Here is a 21257-nt window from a genome sequence, read left to right as displayed (position 1 = left end):
AAATTTTCACAAACAGTACGTTTTTGACTAGTGCATAGGTAGTGTGCTTTTTAGAAGTATGATTATTTTGCCTATTTACGATGATTGTTAAAATTGTTGTTTCATAGATACTTCCTGTGACGAGTTTTAGACCCTTGAAAAAGCCTTGCTGAATGGCGGAACAGGTTCTGTCAACAATACTTCCTGTGACGAGTTTTAGACCCTTGAAAAAGCCTTGCTGAATGGCGGAACAGGTCCTGTCAACAATACTTCCTGTGACGAGTTTTAGACCCTTAAAAAAGCCTTGCTGAATGGCGGAACAGGTCCTGTCAACAATACTTCCTGTGACGAGTTTTAGACCCTTGAAAAAGCCTTGATGAATGGCAGAACAGGTCCTGTCAGCTATACTTCCTGTGACGAGTTTTAGACCCTTGAAAAAGACTTGCTGAATGGCGATTCAGTGAACAGCTAACTAGTTCACTGAGCAGCAAGAGTTGTAAACTGACGTTGTTAAGATCTTTTTTGCACCATTTTGAATATCTGAAAATTAAGATTGATATTTTCAAAAACCCACCACTACAAGTTTATAGAAAGACGTGGTAAAACGGAGAGGTTTTTGATCGATGAAAGAGTCTGGAACCCAATTACATGCAGACTAAGTTTATCCTAAAATGGATTGTTTGCGGGGTTTCTGAGATTTTTTCCTCTCTGTTAGTTGTATTAGTCTTGGACTATTTTGGGTTATGATTCATATACAGATCTCTGCATCCACTTTTTGGTGAATTATATGGTTATACGGGGCAAATTTCCCCAGTCCCTGTGAAACTCATTTTCCTGTCCCATCCCAGAGAATTCTTTTCCTGTCCCTGCCCCATTCCTGTAAGCTCTATCCTCATCTGCACAAGCCTCAAACCCTTTAAAATCATAAGTAGCAACATTCTAGAGCTCAGACTGTGATGTCATAATGCCTCATTCCACCAATGCCTAAGCTCTGTCCTCATCTGCACAAGCCTTAAACACTTTAAAATCCTAAGTAGCAACATTCTAGAGCTCAGATTGTGAAGTCATAATGCCTCATTCCACCAATGCCTAAGCTCTGTCCTCATCTGCACAAGCCTCAAATACTTTAAAATCATAAGTGTTTGAGGCTTGTGCAGTTAAGGCAGAGCATGCAGGAATAGGGCAAGGACAGGGACAGCGACAAAACTCACGGGGATGGGACGGGGAAATTGAGTTCCTGCGGGGATGAGGAAAAATATGTCCCCATGTCATTCTCTACTCTGCACGAGCCTCTGAGTGTCGGCCCCTGATGTAACCACTGCAGATTCTCAGGCATTTTCTACATCTATAGCTCATGCAAGTGAAAAGGGGAAGCCAGCTTAGATCTTTTAAAGAACTCTCAGACTGATTTAGTTCCTTGATTTACTAGTCTCGTGTCTAGTCCACCCACAGAGAGTGAAAAATAGCATAGCATAACTCATGCCAAGCAATGGTATTAAGAAAAAACAAAACAAAACTGTGGAACCTATGATCTTGATCCAAACTTTATTCAGAAGGTTTAGATTAACAAGGTGCATCTCCCAAAAAAACCCCAATACAAAAAATGTGGACTAGACAAATATGCCTATTCAGCAATGCTCACCAATAGAAAATACCTTTTTATTCTCATTTTTGTGGTGGAATAGGGTCAGTGAGTCCTGGGGGAGTGTGGGGGTGTCTTACCTCGATGCATGCAGTGGTCATGTGGTCAGTTTGGGCACCTTTGTGACATTCAGACCCTTCTAAAACAGGTCTAGGTCCAAACGTATAAGTTCCGTCCAGGAGGTCTTGTAAAATGTTTGATTATCGCTGCAAGACGTCCACGTCTGTCCTGCCCTTGAGACGGCCCAAAGCCCGCCCATAACACGCCTCCACCACGCCCATCTCGTGCTCTGAACGTACCGAGGCTGGAACACCTTGTTAGGCGTACAGGAAAACATTTTGGATTATCGGCACTTGGACGTCCTGGTGATTAGGACGTCAAACGTTTATGTTATTTGATTATGAGCCTTTTAGCTTCCTTCAGTTTCCTTTCGTCTCCCTCCTTACACATCTAACCGTCTAGTGTATATTTATACTGAGATACATGTATATAAATATAGATATATGAAAGAGAGAGAGAAGACATGTCCTTTTAGAGACGTGTATTTGGTTTTTGGTTTTGGTTCAGAAAATGTCATGTGTATGAAGAACATCTTTAGTTTAGTTTAGAACATCTGCTAAATTTAACTTTATGTGAATACAGTGTCTGAAGTAATTTATTTATTTATTCAATTTTCTATCCCGTTCTCCCAAGGGTGCTCAAGCATTTTTCCTTGTCTGCCTGGCAGGCTCACGCTTTATCTAATGTACCTGGGGCAATGGGGAGATTAAGTGACTTGCCCAGGGTCACAAGGAGCAGCGGGGATTTGAACCCACAACCTCAGGGTGCTGAGGCTGTAGCTTTAACCACTGTGATACTCTAGAAATCAAAATGTAGTAAAAATGAGCCAAGTATAGAACAATCAAGCCATTGTGACATCACTGCTGAGGTTGGCTCTTAGGCATGGGTGGAATGAGGCATTATGATGTCACAATACCAGCTCTGGTTATCAGAGGCTGAAACTTGTCACACTATTTACTTATTCAATTTTCTTTCCCGTTCTCCCAGGGGAGCTCAGAACAGTTTACATGAATTTATTCAGGTACTCAAGCATTTTTTCCTGTTTGTCCTGATGGGCTCACAATCTATCTAATGTACCTGGGCAATGGGGGGAATTAAGTGACTTGCCCAGGGTCACAAGGAGCAGTGTGGGTTTGAACCCACAACCTCAGGGTGCTGAGACTGTAGCTTTCTAACCACTGCGCCATTTACAAGCATTAAAAACGCTCTCTGTGCACTGAGCACTTTTTTGTATGCATTCGTTTCTGAATGAATTCAAAGCAAGTCTGAAAACGTGGCAAAAAAAAATCCAAAAACGATTTATTATTTACTTATTGGAAAAATAAACGGATAACTTTATTCTGTGCACGCTCTTCTGTGCTTTTCCTCTACACACCGTTGCCCAGCTTCTGTTTCACTGTGGCAGATATGGTAAATGCAACGTTGGACTCGCATCAGGTGACTTCCTCTGTTGCAATAAAGACTGCGGAGCACTAAAGAAGAAGAGTTTCACTACTCAAGGGATGCAACCGGGACTGCTTTTCTCTTCCTCATCGCGCTGGGCTGCACAAGAGCATCCGAGGCACCAGCTATGGACAGAATTCTCATCACTGCCTGCCTCATCACAGGTCAGAAACAAACTAGTTCTCCCTTATAACAATGGTGGCTTTTACTTCAAGATGCTAGATTCTTGATATACCGCTTTTTTGTGATTCAACCAAGGCAGTTTATGCATGACATACAGATATTGTCTCTGTTTCTAGTGTTTTCACAGACTAAGTTTTTGTACCAGGGGCAATGGAGGGTTAAAGTGACTTGCTCAAGGAGCCACAGTGGGAATCTAAACCCACTGCACAATAGGGCAGATTGAAGTCCACCTTAAAAAAAAACCCAAAATCAGCACCGATTAATACGGCACTAAGCGCGATTCTAGAAAAGTTAGGTGCCTTAGGCATCGCTAGTCATCACAACTTTTAGGCACACCCTAGTTATGCCAGGGTTTCCTTGGCTTAAATGCCTGCACCTAAGTTAGGCAGGCAATCACGCCTAACTCAAAAACATGCCCTCTCTTAAATATGCGCTTTGGACGAGGTGCCTTCATTTTAGACAATCACATTTTTGGGAGTTAAACGCCTAACTTTCAATTCAGTCCAATTAATGTCAATTATGAGGTGTCTGAGTGCTAATTATCGGCATTGACGTAGCCATCTAACTTTAGGTGGACTATATATAGAATCTGCCCCTATTAGAATACTCTTTGCTTTTGGGTGAGGAATAGTAATGCGGTGCTGGTGCACTTCAGCACACTTAAAGTCTGGCACAAAGGTGCATTTCCCCTTCTTCGATATGCAAGATCAGGCATGTCGATGTAGGGGTACGGTGGGGAGAGACATGGTAAAGTATGTCTCAGTGAGGTGACAGAGGCTCTCAGTGTCAGGGTGGAGAAGTATATGGAGCCTGTATGGTGCGACTGGTGGTGTATGTGAACTGTGTATACATATGTGTGTCTAGGAGGACAGTGCAGTCTTAGGGGATGTGTGGATATGTTGGAGGTGTTGGGGAGAGCTGGGGTTGGGTGCACTGATGGGTGGGAAGGGGATTGTGATTATAGTTTATTATGATTTATTTGGTTTGATAAAACAAACCAAAACTGCAGATGTGTACAACGATGTAGGCGAATTTTATTGTGACAAACAAACTATATATAAAACCTTTTTACCAAACAGGGGACCCAACACTCTAGCGATTTTTACTGCTTGCAGAGACTCTCGGCGTGACACATCATCTGTTTGGTTTTATATTATCCTTTTCAATACTTGTTGTGACATATGTTTTTACCTTTACTTACCATGGACCCCTGATGAAGGTTGTCCGAAACAGACCGTGTTGGGTCCCCTGTTTGGTAAAAAGGTTTTATATATAGTTTGTTTGTCACAATAAAATTTGCCTACATCGTTGTACACATCTGCAGTTTTGGTTTGTTTGTTCCTGGTTGGTTTTTTTTACTGCAGACAAGGTTGGACCTTTCTCTTTTTGGTTCTGTTATTTGGTTTGATATACCTGCTTTCGTTAAGAGCAGCAAGGTGGCTACTGAGTTATTTGGGTGGGAGGTGGTGGATTATCACTTTTATTCCTCCTTCCCCCTTATTCTTACATTTCCACCCCCCCTCTCTTCCCTTGCGTCCTCACTCCCTTTCCCTCCTCCCAAGCCTGTTTTTTCTGTAGTCCGGTGAGCTCTTCTTCTGATACCAATGTTAGATCCCTGCTGGCACTCTCTGCTCTACAGGGTTTGTGGTCCCCACTGCCAACCCTATTTATAGTGAACTTTGACACCTCACCATCCTACCGCTTTCAAGTTCAAGCTTATTGTATTTTATATAGCGCTTGAGTACCTAGGCCAGGGGTAGGGAACTCTTGTCCTCGAGAGCCATATTCCAGTCGGGTTTTCAGGATTTCCCCAATGAATATGCATGAGATCTATTTGCATGCACTGCTTTCAATGCATATTCATTGGGGGAAATCCTGAAAACCCGACTGGAATATGGCTCTCGAGGACCGGAGTTCCCTACCCCTGACCTAGGCGGTTTACATAAAATGAAAACATTTGTACAAATGCTTCAAAGGTAATAACATAATTTAAAAATCAAACCAAAAGGGAGACAAATAAAAAGGACATACTAAAGCACGACTTTGGCCCTCGCCAGGCCAGGTTTTCAGGATTTCCCAAATGAATATGCATGAGATCAATATGCATACAATGGAAGCAGTGCTGGCAAATAGATCTCATGCAAACTCACTGGGGAAATCCTGAAAACCCGACTGGATTCGGCCCTCGAGGACCGGAGTTGTGCACCCCTGTACTAAAGGGTAAAGATGGATGCATAAGGAAGAACGGATGCATCATTTAAATTATGGGAGGGGGAAGGACAAACCAAAAGGGTATGAAAAGAACTAGAAGAGGCAAGGGGTACAGCAAAAGTCCTGTTGACAGAGTTAATCATGGACTGAAAAGATACTTTAAATAATGAATGCGTTTCGGAACAGAAAAGTTTCCAGCTCCTGCACATATGCATTTATCTTTAGGTGCTAAGGTTATAGAACTAGAGGGAGCACACTCGGGCAGCCATGATCATCATAGAAAGATTACAAATCAAGCGGTTCAGCAGTAGGTTGCTATATTTACTTATCAAGCAGCTAGATGTTGGAATGTTCTGCCTATGAATATCAAATCTGATATTATTTATTTAAAGTTTAGAAATTCTGTGAACGCTTTTCTTTTTCAACAAAATGTAATGCAATTTTTATAATATTAGTTAGGGCTCTTCAGCTTGGAAAAGAGACGGCTGAGGGGGAGATAGGATCGAAGCCTACAAAATCCTGAGTGGAGTAGAACGGGTACAAGTGGATCGATTTTTCGCTCCGTCAAAAATGACAAAGACTAGGGGACACTGGATGAAGTTACAGGGAAATACTTTTTAAAAACCAATAGGAGGAAATTTTTTTTCAGTCAGAGAATAGTTAAGCTCTGGAACGCGTTGTCAAAGGATGTGGTAAGAGCGGATAGCGTAGCTGGTTTTAAGAAAGGTTTGCACAAGTTCCTGGAGGAAAAGTCCATAGTCTGTTATTGAGAAAGACACGGGGGAAGCCACTGCTTGCCCTGGATCAGTAGCATGAAATATTGCTACTCCTTGAGTTTTGGCCAGGTACTAATGACCTGGATTGGCCAACATGAGAACGGGCTACTGGGCTTGATGAACCATTGGTTTGACCCAGTAAGGCTATTCTTATGTTTGTAATTTGCTAGACAAAGCTAACTTTTTTATATTTTATTAACTTTTGCTCCCCCCCCCCCCACCTTTTTACAAAACCACAAAAGCGTTTTATAGCACAGGCCGGCATGCTGAATGCTTTGTGCTTCTCCCGATGCTCATAGAGTTCTATGAGCGTCAGCAACAGCGCAGAGCATTCAGTGCACTGGTCTGCGCTAAAAAACGATTTTGCGGTTTTGTGAAAGGGGGTGGGGATGGGGAGTTGGAAGATCAGTATTTATTGTATTCAAGTTTCAAGTTTTAATCAAATTTGATAAATCGCTTATTACATACTAAGCGAGAGACATTAAAAATATATATTGTACAGCTTTAAAAGGGGATAAAAAACAAACGGACAATACAGACAGACCAGATACAAAGGGAAAGGGGAAAGGCGAGGAAAAAGTTACAAAATTACTATTATTCAAATGAAGAGAAAGAAAAAGCCAAGTAAGGGAAAAAACATAAGGACTGGGATAAAAATGGTTAAAAAGAGTAGTTTAAAGATTAAAAGAAGCTTTAAAAAGAAAAGTTTTTAAATTGGTTTTAAATATATTAAGGTCTTTAACTTCTCTTATGTATAAGGGGAGGGCATTCCAGGTGAGAGGGGCCATAACTGAAAATATGTCATGACGTCTGGTTCCAATAATTTTCAAGGAAGGAACCATAAGCAACCATAAGTATCATACCATGTGTTCTGATTTAAAAACTAATTAGACACCTCAAGCTCAAAATACTGGATTTCAAACATGGTGACTTTGGTAAAAATGGGGCAATACCTGAAGGAGGAGTTGGCAGGGTGGTGGTAGGAAGTAAGAGAAGCGGAAGTTCAACGGGTCAAATTGAAAAGAGCAATAACAGACAACAGATCTTTATGTTAAGTAAATAACAGCAAAGAGAAAAAAAAAAAAAACGGGGTTTTCCAAGGAGCTGGCTTACAAGATAAGGGCTAAAAGGTCAGTGGACCTGATATTCAGACCAGAGGAGACAGCTGGTTAGCGCCCGTGGTCTGCGGCAAACCCAATTAGCACATGGCTGTTAGCATGAGAGTCCGTACTAACGGTGGCTTAGGAAGGGGGGCGAGGGGGGGCACTTCAAGAGCCCTCTTGGTTGGGGCGCCAGCACCTATCTTACTGGCCCCCCCCCACCACGCATTCATGCTGCTTCCCTTCCCCCATACCTTTTAAATGTTTGCGGCGCGAGCAGCAACCCCAACCTGCTGCTCACGCCAATGTCGGCTTTTCTTTTGACATCACTTGCTAGACCCGCGCCTAGGAAGTGGCGTCAGAGGAAGAGCCGATGCTGGTGTGAGCAGCAGGTTGGGGTTGCTGATCACACCGTGAATGTTAAAAAGATACGGGGGAAGGAAAGAGGCGTGTGGCAGGAGGGGGCGGGGAAGGAGCGGGTGGGGGCAGATAAGAGAGTGGGGGAGGGGCACCACCGTTGTGGGCACCTCTCACCCTCGCTACGCCACTGTTTAGTAGACAGTAAGGGCTCCTGTACTAACCATATACCAATCAATTAACGCATGGAAAAGCGGCTGTGTTAATTGATTAGCGTGGCACGCCTGCTCTCCGCCTCCAAACATGCTCCAGTGCTCTAAAAAAATTGTCTATCTTTTAGTGCATAAGTTTCGGGTTACCAGATTTCCTCTTTGAAAAAAAGGGGACACCTGGCCCACCCCGTTGCACCCCCAGCCCCTCATGTCTCCTTCTCCGAGCTCTGGGCCGCATCTGGAGGGCCTCTGCGCATGCATGGATGTTGGTGCAATGACATCATGTGCATGTCTGCATGCATGTCATGTCATCACATCGACGCCATTGCATGCGTACAGGCGCTCCAGACTTGGCCCCGAGCTCGAGGCCTTTCAAAACCCAGACAAACTGCCAGGTTTTGGAAATCCCGCCGGGCACCCAGACAGTCCTCCAAAAAGAGGTCATGTCTAGGTTTTCCTGGACATCTGGTAACCATGCCAAGCAGAAAGCTACCATGGGATGCCAGGATGCCTTGTAAGAAGAAGGACACGGGACTACTCGAAAGGGTCCAGAGAAGAGCGACTAAGATGGTTGGAGGAGTTGCCGTACAGCGAAAGATTAGAGAAACTTGGCCTTTTCTCCCTCAAACAGAGGAAATTGAAAGGGGACATGATTGAAACTTTCAAGGTACTGAAGGGAATAGACTTGGTCGAAAAGGACAGGTTATTCACTCTCTCCAAGGTAGGGAGAACGAGAGGGCACTCTCTAAAATTGAAAGGGGATAGATTCCGTACGAACGTAAGGAAGTTCATCTTCACCCAGAGAGTGGTAGAAAACTGGATCGCTCCTCTGGAGTCTGTCATAGGGGAAAACACCCTCCAGGGATTCAAGACCAAGTTCAACAAGTTCCTGCTGAACTGGAATGTACGCAGGTAGGGCTAGTCTCAGGGCGCTGGTCTTTGACCAGAGGGCTGCCGCGTGAGCGGACCGCTGGGCACGATGGATCACTGATCTGACTCAGCAGTGGTAATTCTTATGTTCTTATGTAATCCTAGGATTAGGGTTGCCAGATTTTCCAATCGGAAAATCCGGACCCCTAGACCCACCCTCAGGCCTGTCCAGTTCCGCTCATCCCTGCCCTGTAACACCCTAGCCCCGCCCCCGCTACCTGCTTTTCTCAGGCAGGGATGCTACATGATGACATTACGCACACGTGTGCATACACATGACATCATCGTGTGACATCCGTGCATGCGCGGACTTCCTCCCTGATTTGAGGAGGCTTTTCAAAACCCGGACAAAGTGCCATGTTTTGAAAAGCCGTCCGGACCATTGGACATGTCTGGGGAAATTCGGACCTCTGGTAACCCTAGCTAGGATGGTTGGGACTCACAGCTTCTCCCTCTCATGGAAGGAGGGCTGTCACTAGACTCACATGCTCTCTCTTCTGAAGAGATGAGAAATGTGTGTAGGCCTGAGAAGAAATTTCAGCCCACTGTCTGTGGCCCATGACTGCTGTGGGTTTCAGTGAATCATTTGCTGGAAGGTTATGAATCATGTTCAAATCAGCGAAACATGTTTCTCAATGTCCAGTACGAAACATTACAGAGACATTCCTGGCTGCCAGGATCAAAGGTTAAAGGTAAGCAGAAGGAAGCAGGAGGCCAAAGGGTCCTTAAGCAACCACAGAATCCTTCCAGGCTACAAATGAATCAGATCTCCAAGCCTTTTCAATTCTCTTATTCTTTTTTTTAGTACTGGTAACAGCTCCAACACTCTGAGCATTGGAGTTGTTACCACTGTGGCTGGCACCAAAAACCGTTCTACGGTTTTGTAAAAGGGGGGGGGGGGAGAAAAATGTTAAAATAATATTCACAAGCAAATGAATGCATGAAATACAGCATTTATTTAAAAAAAAAAAGAAAAAAAATGGTAATAAAAGGAAAAAAGGAGCAGCTAATTAGACTATAGTAAGGGCCAAAACTAGGAAATAAACCTAAGAAGAGGAACTGTGACATCAGTTAGACAGAAGCGAGGCAGACTCCTGCAGCAGCTTTAAACTGGGGTATCAGATGCCAACTCAGTACAATAAAGGAGTAAAAACCCACTTTGACCTCTGCCTTTTTTCACTGTATATCTAGTCAAAAAGAAAGCATAAGTTTTAATTAACAAATGTATTAAATCATTTCAATGCTCGATGTCCTTGTCTCCTGCAACAGAGCCGCTTGAAGAACAATTTCGGGGCCATCATTTCACTTTTCTGTCCCTAACTGAACACCTTGAAAGTGCTAAAATCTTGGTTTGTTGTCATTACTACTGTAATTAACAATAAAACTGTATAGCGCTTATCTCTATTTTCTAGAAAATGATGCGACCTTCTTTGAAGGGTAAAACTGTGAAGCGGCCCAGCAGGATTTTTTTTTTCTTTAAGTGAATCGTGCTCCAAAAATATGTAAATTGCTCCTCTACTTAGACCCAAGTTTCGCCAAAATAGGCTTCCTCAGGAGGAGTATAAACTGTGACAATAGCAAACAAGAACCGAACAAACTAATGAAAACCTAACCAAACACCCTCTACCCAAACCAATAAAAAATGTTTCTTTAGATACATATAATGTAAACCAATGGCACTATTTCAGCACACTTAAATGAAGAACCATCAAATGAATATAATTGTCAAAATGTCAGAACTAATCTCACATTTATGCAGCATTTCATTCATCAGGAGTTACAGACTGTCTTATTGATCCTTAGCGGGCCACCAGGTACTCAAGCTTCTTTCATAGTGCCGGGCTTTATGCTCCCATTCATCATCGGATCCAATTTTATAATTTATTTAAACACTTTAAGTGTTTATGAATTTAATATTAAATCTTAAATAAATATGTACTAAAAGTACTTAGCTGTATAAAGACGCTTCATACAGGGGTAGAGTCACCAACATGTTTCGTCCGTGTGTTTCAGAGGGCTTTTCCAAGGCTACCACTCCCTACTTTCAACCATTTGAACCCACCATAGAGATTAGGGCTCGTAAGTTGCATTTCTTAGGATTCATTCTCTTGCTCAGGGCTTTGACCACTAGACCTCATCTCCTTCCTCCTGAGTTACAAAACATAAAGGTAAAATGGATGCTCAGTGGAAAAGTTGAGGGAAAATGCCCACTCGCCATCAGACAAATGACCACACATATTTCCAAGAAGCATGCAATAGGACTGAAGCAAATCCATCCCAGCATTTTTACTAGTGCTTCGGAGCAATGCCAGACATCCAAAACCAGCTGGACTAGACCTCTCTAAAATACCCTTCCTCAGCTGCCTGCTGAATTTAGCTGTGTAGAAGTTGTGTCAACTTGTGGTTACTCAGGGATTCATTGAAATGTACAATTTGACAACATAACTGTGTGGGGTGTGTAGCTGCCAACTCACCCAGTTTCAGTAGAGACTTTTGAAGCCTAATGTTATAGTAAGGTGGGTATGTGAGAAGTCCAGAAATACGTATATTTTATAAAAGCAACAAACTCGTCCCCAAAAAGGTGTGATAGTGAATACAGAATGACACAGTGACAAAATTCATCACCGTTCCCATCCCCGTGGATAATCGCAGGAAACCATCTTCATGTCATTCTTTAAGGAGAGAGGGAAGAATCAGAGTATGAATGGCCTCAACCACTGACCCTTAAGCTTTGCTTTGAAGAATGCTGGTGTAGAAGGACCGAGGTTGAAACAGACACTACAGAATGACAGTCTCTGGTATCCAGAGCAGATATTGTGATGTCATAATGCCTCATTCCACCAGTGCCTAAGAGCCAATCACATCAGTGATGTCACAATGGCTTCATTATCCTTGGCTCACATAAGAATCAGAGTATGAATGGTCACAACCACTGACCCGCAAGCTTTGCTCAGAAGAATGCTGGTGTAGAAGGACCGAGGTTGAAATAGACACTAGAAAATGACATGGGATTATTTCCCGCGGTTATCCGCGGGGACGGGAACGGTGACGAATTTTGTCACCGTGTCATTCTCTAATAGTGAATACAGAGAGAAGGGTGACATAAATAATAAAAGGGATGTGAAGACTTTATGAGGAAAGGCTAAAGCAGCTAGGGCGCTGTAGTCTGGGTGGCTCAGGGGAAATATGATAGACTATAAAATACTGAGTGGAGTGGAATGGGTAGATGTGAATCGCTTGTGTACTCTTTCCAAAAATACTAGGACAAGGGGGCATGCGATGAAGCTACTATGTTGTAAATTTAAAACACACTAGAGAGTTGTAAAGGTCAGCAGTTTCTGATGAAGCTCTTCCAATATTCTGTGGTGGACTGCATCCGATTCCACTGCCTTGCTGCTCTCAGTTGTGTAACTGCTTTAAGCACTTCTTTGTAAAGGGGATTGCAATAACTTCCTAATTATTCACGCCTTTTGAATCATGCCCTTACTTCTCTATATCATTAGACAAAAGAACTTGTGTACGATTGTCATCTTCTGCTGGTTTCACTTCTGACTAACCCTTCTTTCATCTTTTGCCTTCATTTTTCTCCTTATTTTGTTTATATTCATTCCAGCCGGGAAAGGGTAAAACGCGGACCTCATGAACCTCGCGGATCTAAAACCGCACGTCCTTAAAAATACGAGGTCCGTGCCACTTTTAGTCCCTGGCTCTAACAGAGCTCTATGACAATTTAACTCTGATGGATCCTAATGCTTTTCCCTCCCTATGCTAGGATCCGTCAGAGTTAAATTGTCATAGAGCTCTGTCAGAGCCAGTGACTAAAAGTGGCACAGACCTCAAAAGTGGCGCGGACCTCGGATTTTTAAGGATGTGACGTGCAGTTCAGATCCGTGAGGTCCGTGAGGGAGCCGGGGGCCTGAGCTGAGCTGCAGGGAAAGCGAAGGTGGACTTGTCAATGCACGGATCTCAGATTTTTAAGGACGTGCGGTTTTAGATCCGCGAGGTCCGTGTTTTACCCCTTCCCATTCCAGCCCAATGGAAGTTGGAAAGAATTATATTAAAAGGGTTGAGAATGTTCATCTATCTCTCCGGAGAACAAATAAACAGTCTACCAAAAGGATCCACACAAAAAGCAGGAAAGCAAATACAAAGAGAACAACTGTGGAACTGATGATCTTGATGAAGTCCTTTATTTAAATTTTGTATTCAACCAGTCTTAATGAAAATGGTGCAGTCAAAAAACGAAGAAATACACAGTAAATGGATTGTGGTATAGACCCGACACGGGCCGTGTTTCGGTCGATGGAGACCTTCTATCGGGGTCCGGTACTGCTATAAACCACAAGTAAAGAATTGCAATTTTGCAAAACGAAATACTGTGTTCTGATAAATGGTAGCTTCGTTTTTTGACTGCACCATTTACATTAAGACTGGTTGAATACAAAATTTTAAAAAAGGACCATCAAGATCACCGGTTCCACAGTTGTTCTCTTTGTTTTTGCTTTCCGTCTATCTCTCCGTCCATCTGTCTGGGGGCAAAATAGCTCTCTGAAAATTTAACAGGATATGATGAAACTTGGCATGAAGGAAAAACAATTAAAAGGCACATGTTCATAAATGGACCAAGCTGGATTGGGGGGGGGGGGGTTTCTACAAAAATAAGCCCCTCCCCCTGAAAAAAAAGTGGCCCAATGTATTTCTATGGAAAAAAGAGTTCCAGCTCCAAAATCTATGATTGTGTGTATAGAAACTTAAGAGTAAAATGTAGCAGTTGGAGACGAGGGCAAGGCAGTTTAAAAGGTGGAATTCCCAACCTTCCCAAATCCCTAAGCTCCTCCTACTTCCCCAAAACTATTTCCTTTGCAAGTACCCCATTCCCAAACTGCCTCCAAGTCTCATAACTGTCCACCTGCCAATTGCTTCACCACCCCACATGCTACCTCTACACCCAAAACCTACCCCCATCTGCCACACCACCTCACAAATTGCCCATTCCCCAAAACAACTCATCTGCATCTGTCCTGTCCCATCCCCGAACTGCTACACCCGTAAAACACCCTTTACAAACTGCACCACTCAAAAATAAAAAAAAACTACAGTACTCCCAACTATTCTATCACACCAAACTGGCTCCAGTTCACCACAGACACAACACATGTCCAGCAAAATACATACACAAAATAGAGATGATTATTAAGTCATTGTCAAACTTTGCTCAGACTTTGTGTTGGTGCAGTATTTATTTATTATTTTTCTGTACCGCTTAAGAACTAAACAGTTCACATGAGTTAAAACATATTCATAATAATAATAATAACAGTTTATATACCGCAATACCGTGAAGTTCTATGCGGTTTACAAAAGATTAAGCAAGGTACAAATTGATTGAACTTAAAAGGGGAGGAAGAAAGAGAGTTGGTGGGACAGGAAATCCATTTTTGAGGATAGAGAGATTAATAGGATATGGTGATCAATATCGAGGGGGAAGGAGAAGAGGGGTCAGTTGTCTATATATTTTAAGAACAGGTGTGTTTTTGTACTTCCTGAAATCCTCATAAGTGGTGGGCGAAAGCAATTGATCTAGGTCCCCACCCCACAGCGCTGCTTGATGTGAGAGAAGGTTTTCGTGGTGTTTTTTCAGTTTGCAACCTCTAACTGGGGGGAAAACGAAGTTGGAGTGTGAGCTCCTCTTGTGTCTGTTGGCTGAGAAGGAGAAAAGGTCGGTTATGTATTTAGGGGCAAGCCCATATAGTGCTTTGAAGCAGAAGCAGGTGAATTTAAACTTTATGCGTGCCTCCATCGGCAGCCAATGCAACTGCTGGTAGTAGGGTGACACGTGATCGAACTTTTTTAGCCCAAAGATCAGTCTGACCGCTGCATTTTGCATTACTTGTAAACGTCACATATTTTTTTTGGAAATTGCCAAATAGGCGATGTTACAGTAGTCAAGTAGACTCAGTATGAGAGATTGGACCAGGGTTCTGAAATAATAATATTAATTTTATTCTTATGTACCGCCATACCGAAAAAGTTCTAGGCGGTTCACAACAAGGTGAGCTAATACATGGGATACAGATAAAATACAAATTAGAATAATGGACTTAAAAACAGCTAAAGATAGAAAGCATTTACAATATAATGCAGAAAATACCGGCATGGCAGGGAAAGAAGTAATAAGATAAAATACATCAAGTTGAATATAAGGAACTTGATAGAAAAAATGAAGCAGAATGCATTAAGATATCAGCCTATCAAGATTTCAGAATCCCAGAGAGTAACAATATTCTAGAATCCCAAAGAGTAGCAACATTCCATACAGAATCTCAAAGGATAATAATAATTTTATTCTTATATACCGCCATACCGGAAAAGTTCTAGGCGGTTCACAACAAGGTGAGCTAATACATGGGATACAGATAAAATACAAATTAGAATAATGGATTTAAAAACAGATAAAGACAGAAAGCATTTACAATATAATGCAGAAAATACCGGCATGGCAGGGAATGAGAGGGTTCTCTCAAGGAACTTCTTATAATGACAGGATTTTCTGGAGGGATATGAAAACAAGTGCACTCGACGTGTGGTCTTTTTGGCGTGACTCAAAGGAAAATGAGACACAAGATAACCTGGTAACAAACCTGAAACTAAGCAATCCTTTTACTAAGGCGCACTAACTGATTTAGCACATGCTAAATGTTAAGGTGTCCATAGAATATAATGGATGGCTTAGCATTTAGCATACACTAATCTTTAGCGTGCACTAAATCGGTTATTGCACTTTAATAAAAGGACCCCTAAATTCTTAAAATCAACAGGGGAGAACTATCTTTTCTTGAGTTGCTCTGTGAGAGGCGTTAGGATTTCTAATTGGCTTTCTGTCCAGGATTCTACATGAATGTCCAAAAGCAGGGCAGGATTAATTTATCGAGGGCCCCTAGGCACACAAGTACACTGGGCCCCCTGCCCCGCTCCACCCCACCATACGCCCAGGTGGAAACAGGAAGCTGCGTCAGAGGGAAGCTTTGGGCAAGCAGCACCGCTTGCACAATTACAGTTCCCGTTGCCTTTCTTACACACGTTGCTTGCTTGTCTTACTTTCCGTCGATGTGGGGAAGTAGGTCACGTTGTGGATCGGGGTGGGGCCCGCGTTGCCAATCGGGGGGGGAGGGGGGCCCACATTGCCAATCGATGCTGGAGGGGCCCATCGCTGTTTGGAAAAAACAATGTTGATGCTTTCCTTCATCGAGCCCCCGTGACCATTTCGGGCCCTAGGCACGTGCCTACTTGGCCTATTGGTTAATCCTGCCCTGTCCAAAAGGCAGAACAATGGGTAATATTTCTGAATATTTTTGCTGTTCCATCCCCACTTCTTTGAGTGAGTCTGCAGGATCCAGTGAAAGGAAAGACAGTGGGGGCTGAAGGGGGGAAGACGGCTCTAGTCAGGAAGGGTGATCCGGAGGATGTTTCTGTGCTGCAGAAGTGAAGTTTCAATATGGGGTAAGAGGAAGAAGAGAAATGAACCTCGTCCAAAAAAAAAAATGCTCCAATACTTTTCTGTGGAGGAAGCAGGTCTAACCGATGCATTTATTGCAACATAGTAGTTAAGGAATTTGCACCTTTCAAACTGCCTTCCTCTCTCACACATGCACAGGCACACACAGACGTGTATACGCATACACCTACCAACCCCTCCCCCACATGCATTTTCACTCAGAGCGGTTGGAAAGAATCCCGTGAACCATGATCTGCACACTTTCCCCCGCTTGTATATTTAAGCAATGGTGCATTTTCTTCCTCTGTTGACTGGGTGACTTTCTCCTGCTTATATAAAAAGGTTTGCTTCCTGTTATACTACGCAATATTTCCTTCTTAGGGGACCCTCAGCCACAAGAGGACACCCGCTGAAAATAAAGGGCGGGAAGTTTCATGGCGACATCAGGAAGTACTTCTTCACTGAAAGAGTGGTGGACAGCTGGAATAGGCTCCCAGTACAGGTGGTTGAGGCCAGCAGCGTGCAAATTTTTAAGATCATTTGGGATGCTCATGTCGGATCTCTTCGGGGGGAAAGGTCATCAGAGAGCAACTAACTAGGGGGGTGGGTCATTGCAGTGGGCAGACTCGATGGGCCTTGGCCCTTTTCTGCCGTCACTTTCTATGTTTCTATTACAGCTTTTTCTGTTTCTTTAGTTGTCTGCATGAAAACAGGTGGACTTTCTTAACCCTAATATTCTTTTAAAATGTTTCATATTTTGATTTTACGAGCTTCCCTCTCTGTGGCAGTTTTTCTCGCTGCCACAGTTCATCGACACCTTCACTTCCTGATACTTTTTTTTTTTTTTTTTTCAACTCAATCACAGATCGTGAAGCTCAGGAGCTTTACATCGAAACTTACGGCCTCTTTTACAAAGCCGTGCTTCGGGGCTGTTGCTGCACGGCTTTGTTAAAGAGGCAGTTAGGGCCTGATTCTGTAAATGTCGCCCAGCGGTGACTAACTTGTAGGCGCCACTCCGTGCGGCTGTCAATCAACCTCATGGCGCCATTTATAGAATCACGCCTAGCAGTGCCTAAGCAGACCTAGGCATCACTAGGCATCCTAGAGGTTTTACCTGGCCTAATTTACCAGCGCCTATCTCAAATGCCTATCAATACCTACCACGCTTATTCTCCGCCCCTAACCACACCTACTTTTCAGGTAGACATTGTAGGCGTTGGAATACGCCTCGACTTAGGCAGCACTAGGCTTCACGCAGATATCCCTGTGCAACCTAACCTCCTCCCCCTCCTTTAACAAAACTATCGCACAATTTATAGCGCCCGCCGTGGTGGTTACAGTTTTGTGCTGTTACCACCAAGGCCGGCACTAAAACCCATCCTACAGTTTTGTAAAAAGGGGGAGGGGTGGGGGTTAAATTAGCAATTTAAAAAAATTGTTTTTTAATGGGTTCTTAATGGCATGGTCCATTAGTGGATCTGTTTTTTTTCTCCTTAAGCAGCAGGAGTCCATAAAACAAGTTGCCTTCATCGAGGTCTTTATCCTTCTCTGGCATGATGTGGATCTACAAAGATTTCATGAAAAAAAGTTGATTAAACTCTGTTGCAATCCAGGACTTTAAGTGCTCATTCACTGGAGCCAATAGGAGTTTGGTGGCATTTTTTTTTAACTGAACTGATTTTGTTGTTTTTTTTAGTCGCTTTTATTGTTCGCTATATCATTTTATGTTATTAATAAACCTGTGTGTTTCCAGGTACTGCCTGTCTAATCTGGAGGACCATATCCAGACGAGACTTGGCACTGATGTTCTTAAAGGGATCGCCTTGTCGCCATTCTCTAGGCCTTTATCTGCAATATGATTTCCCTTACCACAACCACATGGTCTTTTCAGATGCTGAAATGTTATCAAAAATTAGGGAGGCTAACAAACTGGATTAACACAATAATAATGGGTGATTTCAATTACCCTGATATGGGTAAATGTAACATCAGGGCATGCTAGGGAGGTAAAATTCCTTGATGAAATCAAGGACTGCTGTATGGAGCAGCTGGTTCAGGAGCTGAGAAGAGGCAAAACAATTTTAGACATTGATCTTAGGAGGAAATGGTGCTGGGACCACGTGATAACAGTGATCATGACATGATCAGATTTGACATCAAGTTCCAAGTTTATTTAAAATTTGATTAATCGCATTATCATATTTCAAAGTGATTTACAAGTATAAAAACGAGTACAGTGGTACCTCGGAATCCGAACTTAATCTGTTCCAGAACCCTGTTCGAGTTCCAATACGTTCGAGTTCCAAGACAGTTTTTCCCATTGAAAATAATAGAAACTGGATTAATCCATTCCTTGGTCCCACAGATCGGGCCTCCCTGGCAGAGACAGAAAGATCGGGCACCCCAACCGGCATTGGCAGCAAGATCGGCAACTGCAAGCGTTGCTCAGCCCAAAGCTTCCCTCTGACGCGAACCGCCCAGGCGTAAACAGGACTCTGAGTCAGAGGGTAAGCTTTGGGCTGAGCAACACTTGCCGTTCCTGTACGTTCAGATTCCAAAGCAGCGTTCAGATTCCGGGGCAAAATTTAATTTTAAAAAATAGTTTGGATTCCAAGTTGTTCGAGTTCTGGGGCGTTCGGATTCCGACACTTTAAGACACTGACAATACAGGACACTAACCCCCTCTTCTACAAAACTGCGCTAGCAGTTTCTAGCGCAGAGAGCCGCGCTGAGTGGCCTGCATTGCTCCCAACACTCATAGGAACTCTATGAGCATCGGGAGCAGCGCGGCTCTCTGCGCTAGAAACTGCAAGCACAGTTTCATAGCAGAGGGGGGTAAACACGAGGCAGAAAGTTTGAACTACAATGTTTAAAAGAAAAGGAGAACATTAGGATGGAGCAGGGTTAGGCAATTCCGGTCCTCGAGAGCCAGAGCCAGGTCAGGTTTTCAGGTAGCCACAATAAATATGCATGAGATAGATTTGCATCTCAAGGAGGCAGTGCATGCAAATCCATCTCATACATATTCATTGTGGATATCCTGAAAACCTGACCTGGCTCCGGCTCTCGAGGACCGGAATTGCCTACTCCTGGATGGGAAATTGTTACCCATTCATTTTCTTTTATAGGAATCTGAGAAACTCAATTGTAGGACTCAAAAGCCACTTTGAAGAGTCAGCTTTTGAAGAGTCCTGTGAACCTGTTAAGTGATTTTTCTTCCCTGATATAAATTGACAATGAATTCCATGTTTGCGGTGCCGTGACAGAGAAGCTCATGTCCCTTCGAGTGTAAATTGATCTTAAAGAGGGGACTGAAAGAAGGGATTTATCCTCGGATCTTAAGGATCTGGTTGGAGCATATGGAGTCAGGTGTCTTTCTAAGAATGCGGGAGTTTTGTCCATTAATACTTTATGCGTCAGTAATGCTAATTTATAAGAAATCCTATGGCTTATGGGTAACCAATGAATTTTATGTAAAAGGGGAGTAACATGGTCAATTTTTTTTCTTTTTAGTGATTAGTTTTATTGCAGTGTTTTGCATTATTTGTTGTCTTATTATTTATAGTCTGCATAGTTCCTTTAATCTCTGGAGTAAGTATGAATGGGAAATTCAATTTAACTTTAAAGCGGACACTATGATAACATAAGGAGAATGGAAAAAAGAAACATAGAGGAACAGCTGGAAAAGTCAAAAATTTACATCAGGCTTGGATCTTATTCAAAAATACCATCCTGGAAGCCCAGACCAGATATATTCCATGTGTTAAAAAAAAAAGGAGGAAGGAAGGCCAAAAACAGCTGGCATAGTTAACAAGTGAGGTGAAGGAAGCTTAGAGCTAAAAGAAAATCCTTCAGAAAGTGGAAGAAGGATCCAATTGAAAGTAATAGGAAACACCATCAAGAATGGCAAGTCAAATGCAAAGCACTGATAAGAATGGCTAAGAGAGACCTTGAAAAAAAAGATTGTGTCGGAGACAAAAATATATAGTAAAAACTTTTTTTAAGGTATATTAGAAGCAAGAAGCCGGCAAATGAATTAGTTGGACCACTAGATGGCTGAGGGGTAAAAGGGGCATTTAGGGAAGACAAAGCCATTGCAGAGAGATTAAGGGCTCCTTTTACAAAGGTGTGCTCAAGCAGTTTTAGCACGCCCTTAGCGTGTGCTAAAACACCACACGCGCTGGCTACTACCACCTCCTTATAAGCAGGCGGTAGTTTTTCGGCTAGTGCGCACACTATAAACACTAGGGCACCTTCGTAAAAGGATCCCTAAATGAATTCTTTGCTTCGGTCTTCACCGAGGAAGATGTGGGGAAGATACCGGTGCCAGAAATGTTATTTAATGCTAATAAGTCAGTGAAGCAAATAAATCTCTGTAACACTGGAAGATGTAATGGGGCAATCGGACAAACTGAAGAGTAGCACATCGCCGGGAACAGATGGTATACATCCTAGAGTACTGATAGAATTTAAAAAAATTAACTTGCAGAGCTATTAGTAATTTTTAATTTACATTTAAAATCCAGCATTGTACCAGAAGACTGGAGGGTGGACAATGAAACGCCGATTTTTTAAAAAGCTTCTAGAGGCGATCTGGGAAATTATAGACTGGCGAGTTTGAAGTCAGTGCTGGGTAAAACGGTAGAGACTATTATAAAGAACAAAATCACAGAGAATGGATTAATGAGATAAAGCCAACAAGGGAAATCTTGCCTCACCAATCTACTACATTTCTTTGAAGGAGTGTATAAACATGTAGACAAAAGTGAGCCAATCGATATTGTGTATTTGGATTTTCAAAAGGCATTTGAGAAAGTACCTCATGAAAGACTTCTGAGGAAACTAAAAAGTTGTGGGATAGGAGGTAAA

The 21257-nt window shown here is 42.8% G+C and overlaps 1 protein-coding gene across 1 annotated transcript in view; it reads left to right on the top strand.

Annotated features, from left to right (window-relative positions):
- Window positions 1–3141: 3141 nt before the first annotated feature.
- The window catches only part of LOC117347089 (integrin alpha-M-like), a 104210-nt gene continuing 86094 nt past the window's right edge, over window positions 3142–21257 (top strand). The window contains exon 1 of the mRNA XM_033917477.1: window positions 3142–3288. Within this exon, the coding sequence (XP_033773368.1) occupies window positions 3252–3288 (37 nt within the window). The 5' untranslated portion in view covers window positions 3142–3251. The remainder of the gene's footprint in view (window positions 3289–21257) is intronic.

The sequence above is a fragment of the Geotrypetes seraphini genome, chromosome 13, assembly GCF_902459505.1.
Source record: "Geotrypetes seraphini chromosome 13, aGeoSer1.1, whole genome shotgun sequence".
Lineage (NCBI taxonomy): Eukaryota > Metazoa > Chordata > Amphibia > Gymnophiona > Dermophiidae > Geotrypetes > Geotrypetes seraphini.
This window is presented reverse-complemented; position numbering and strand designations above follow the sequence as displayed.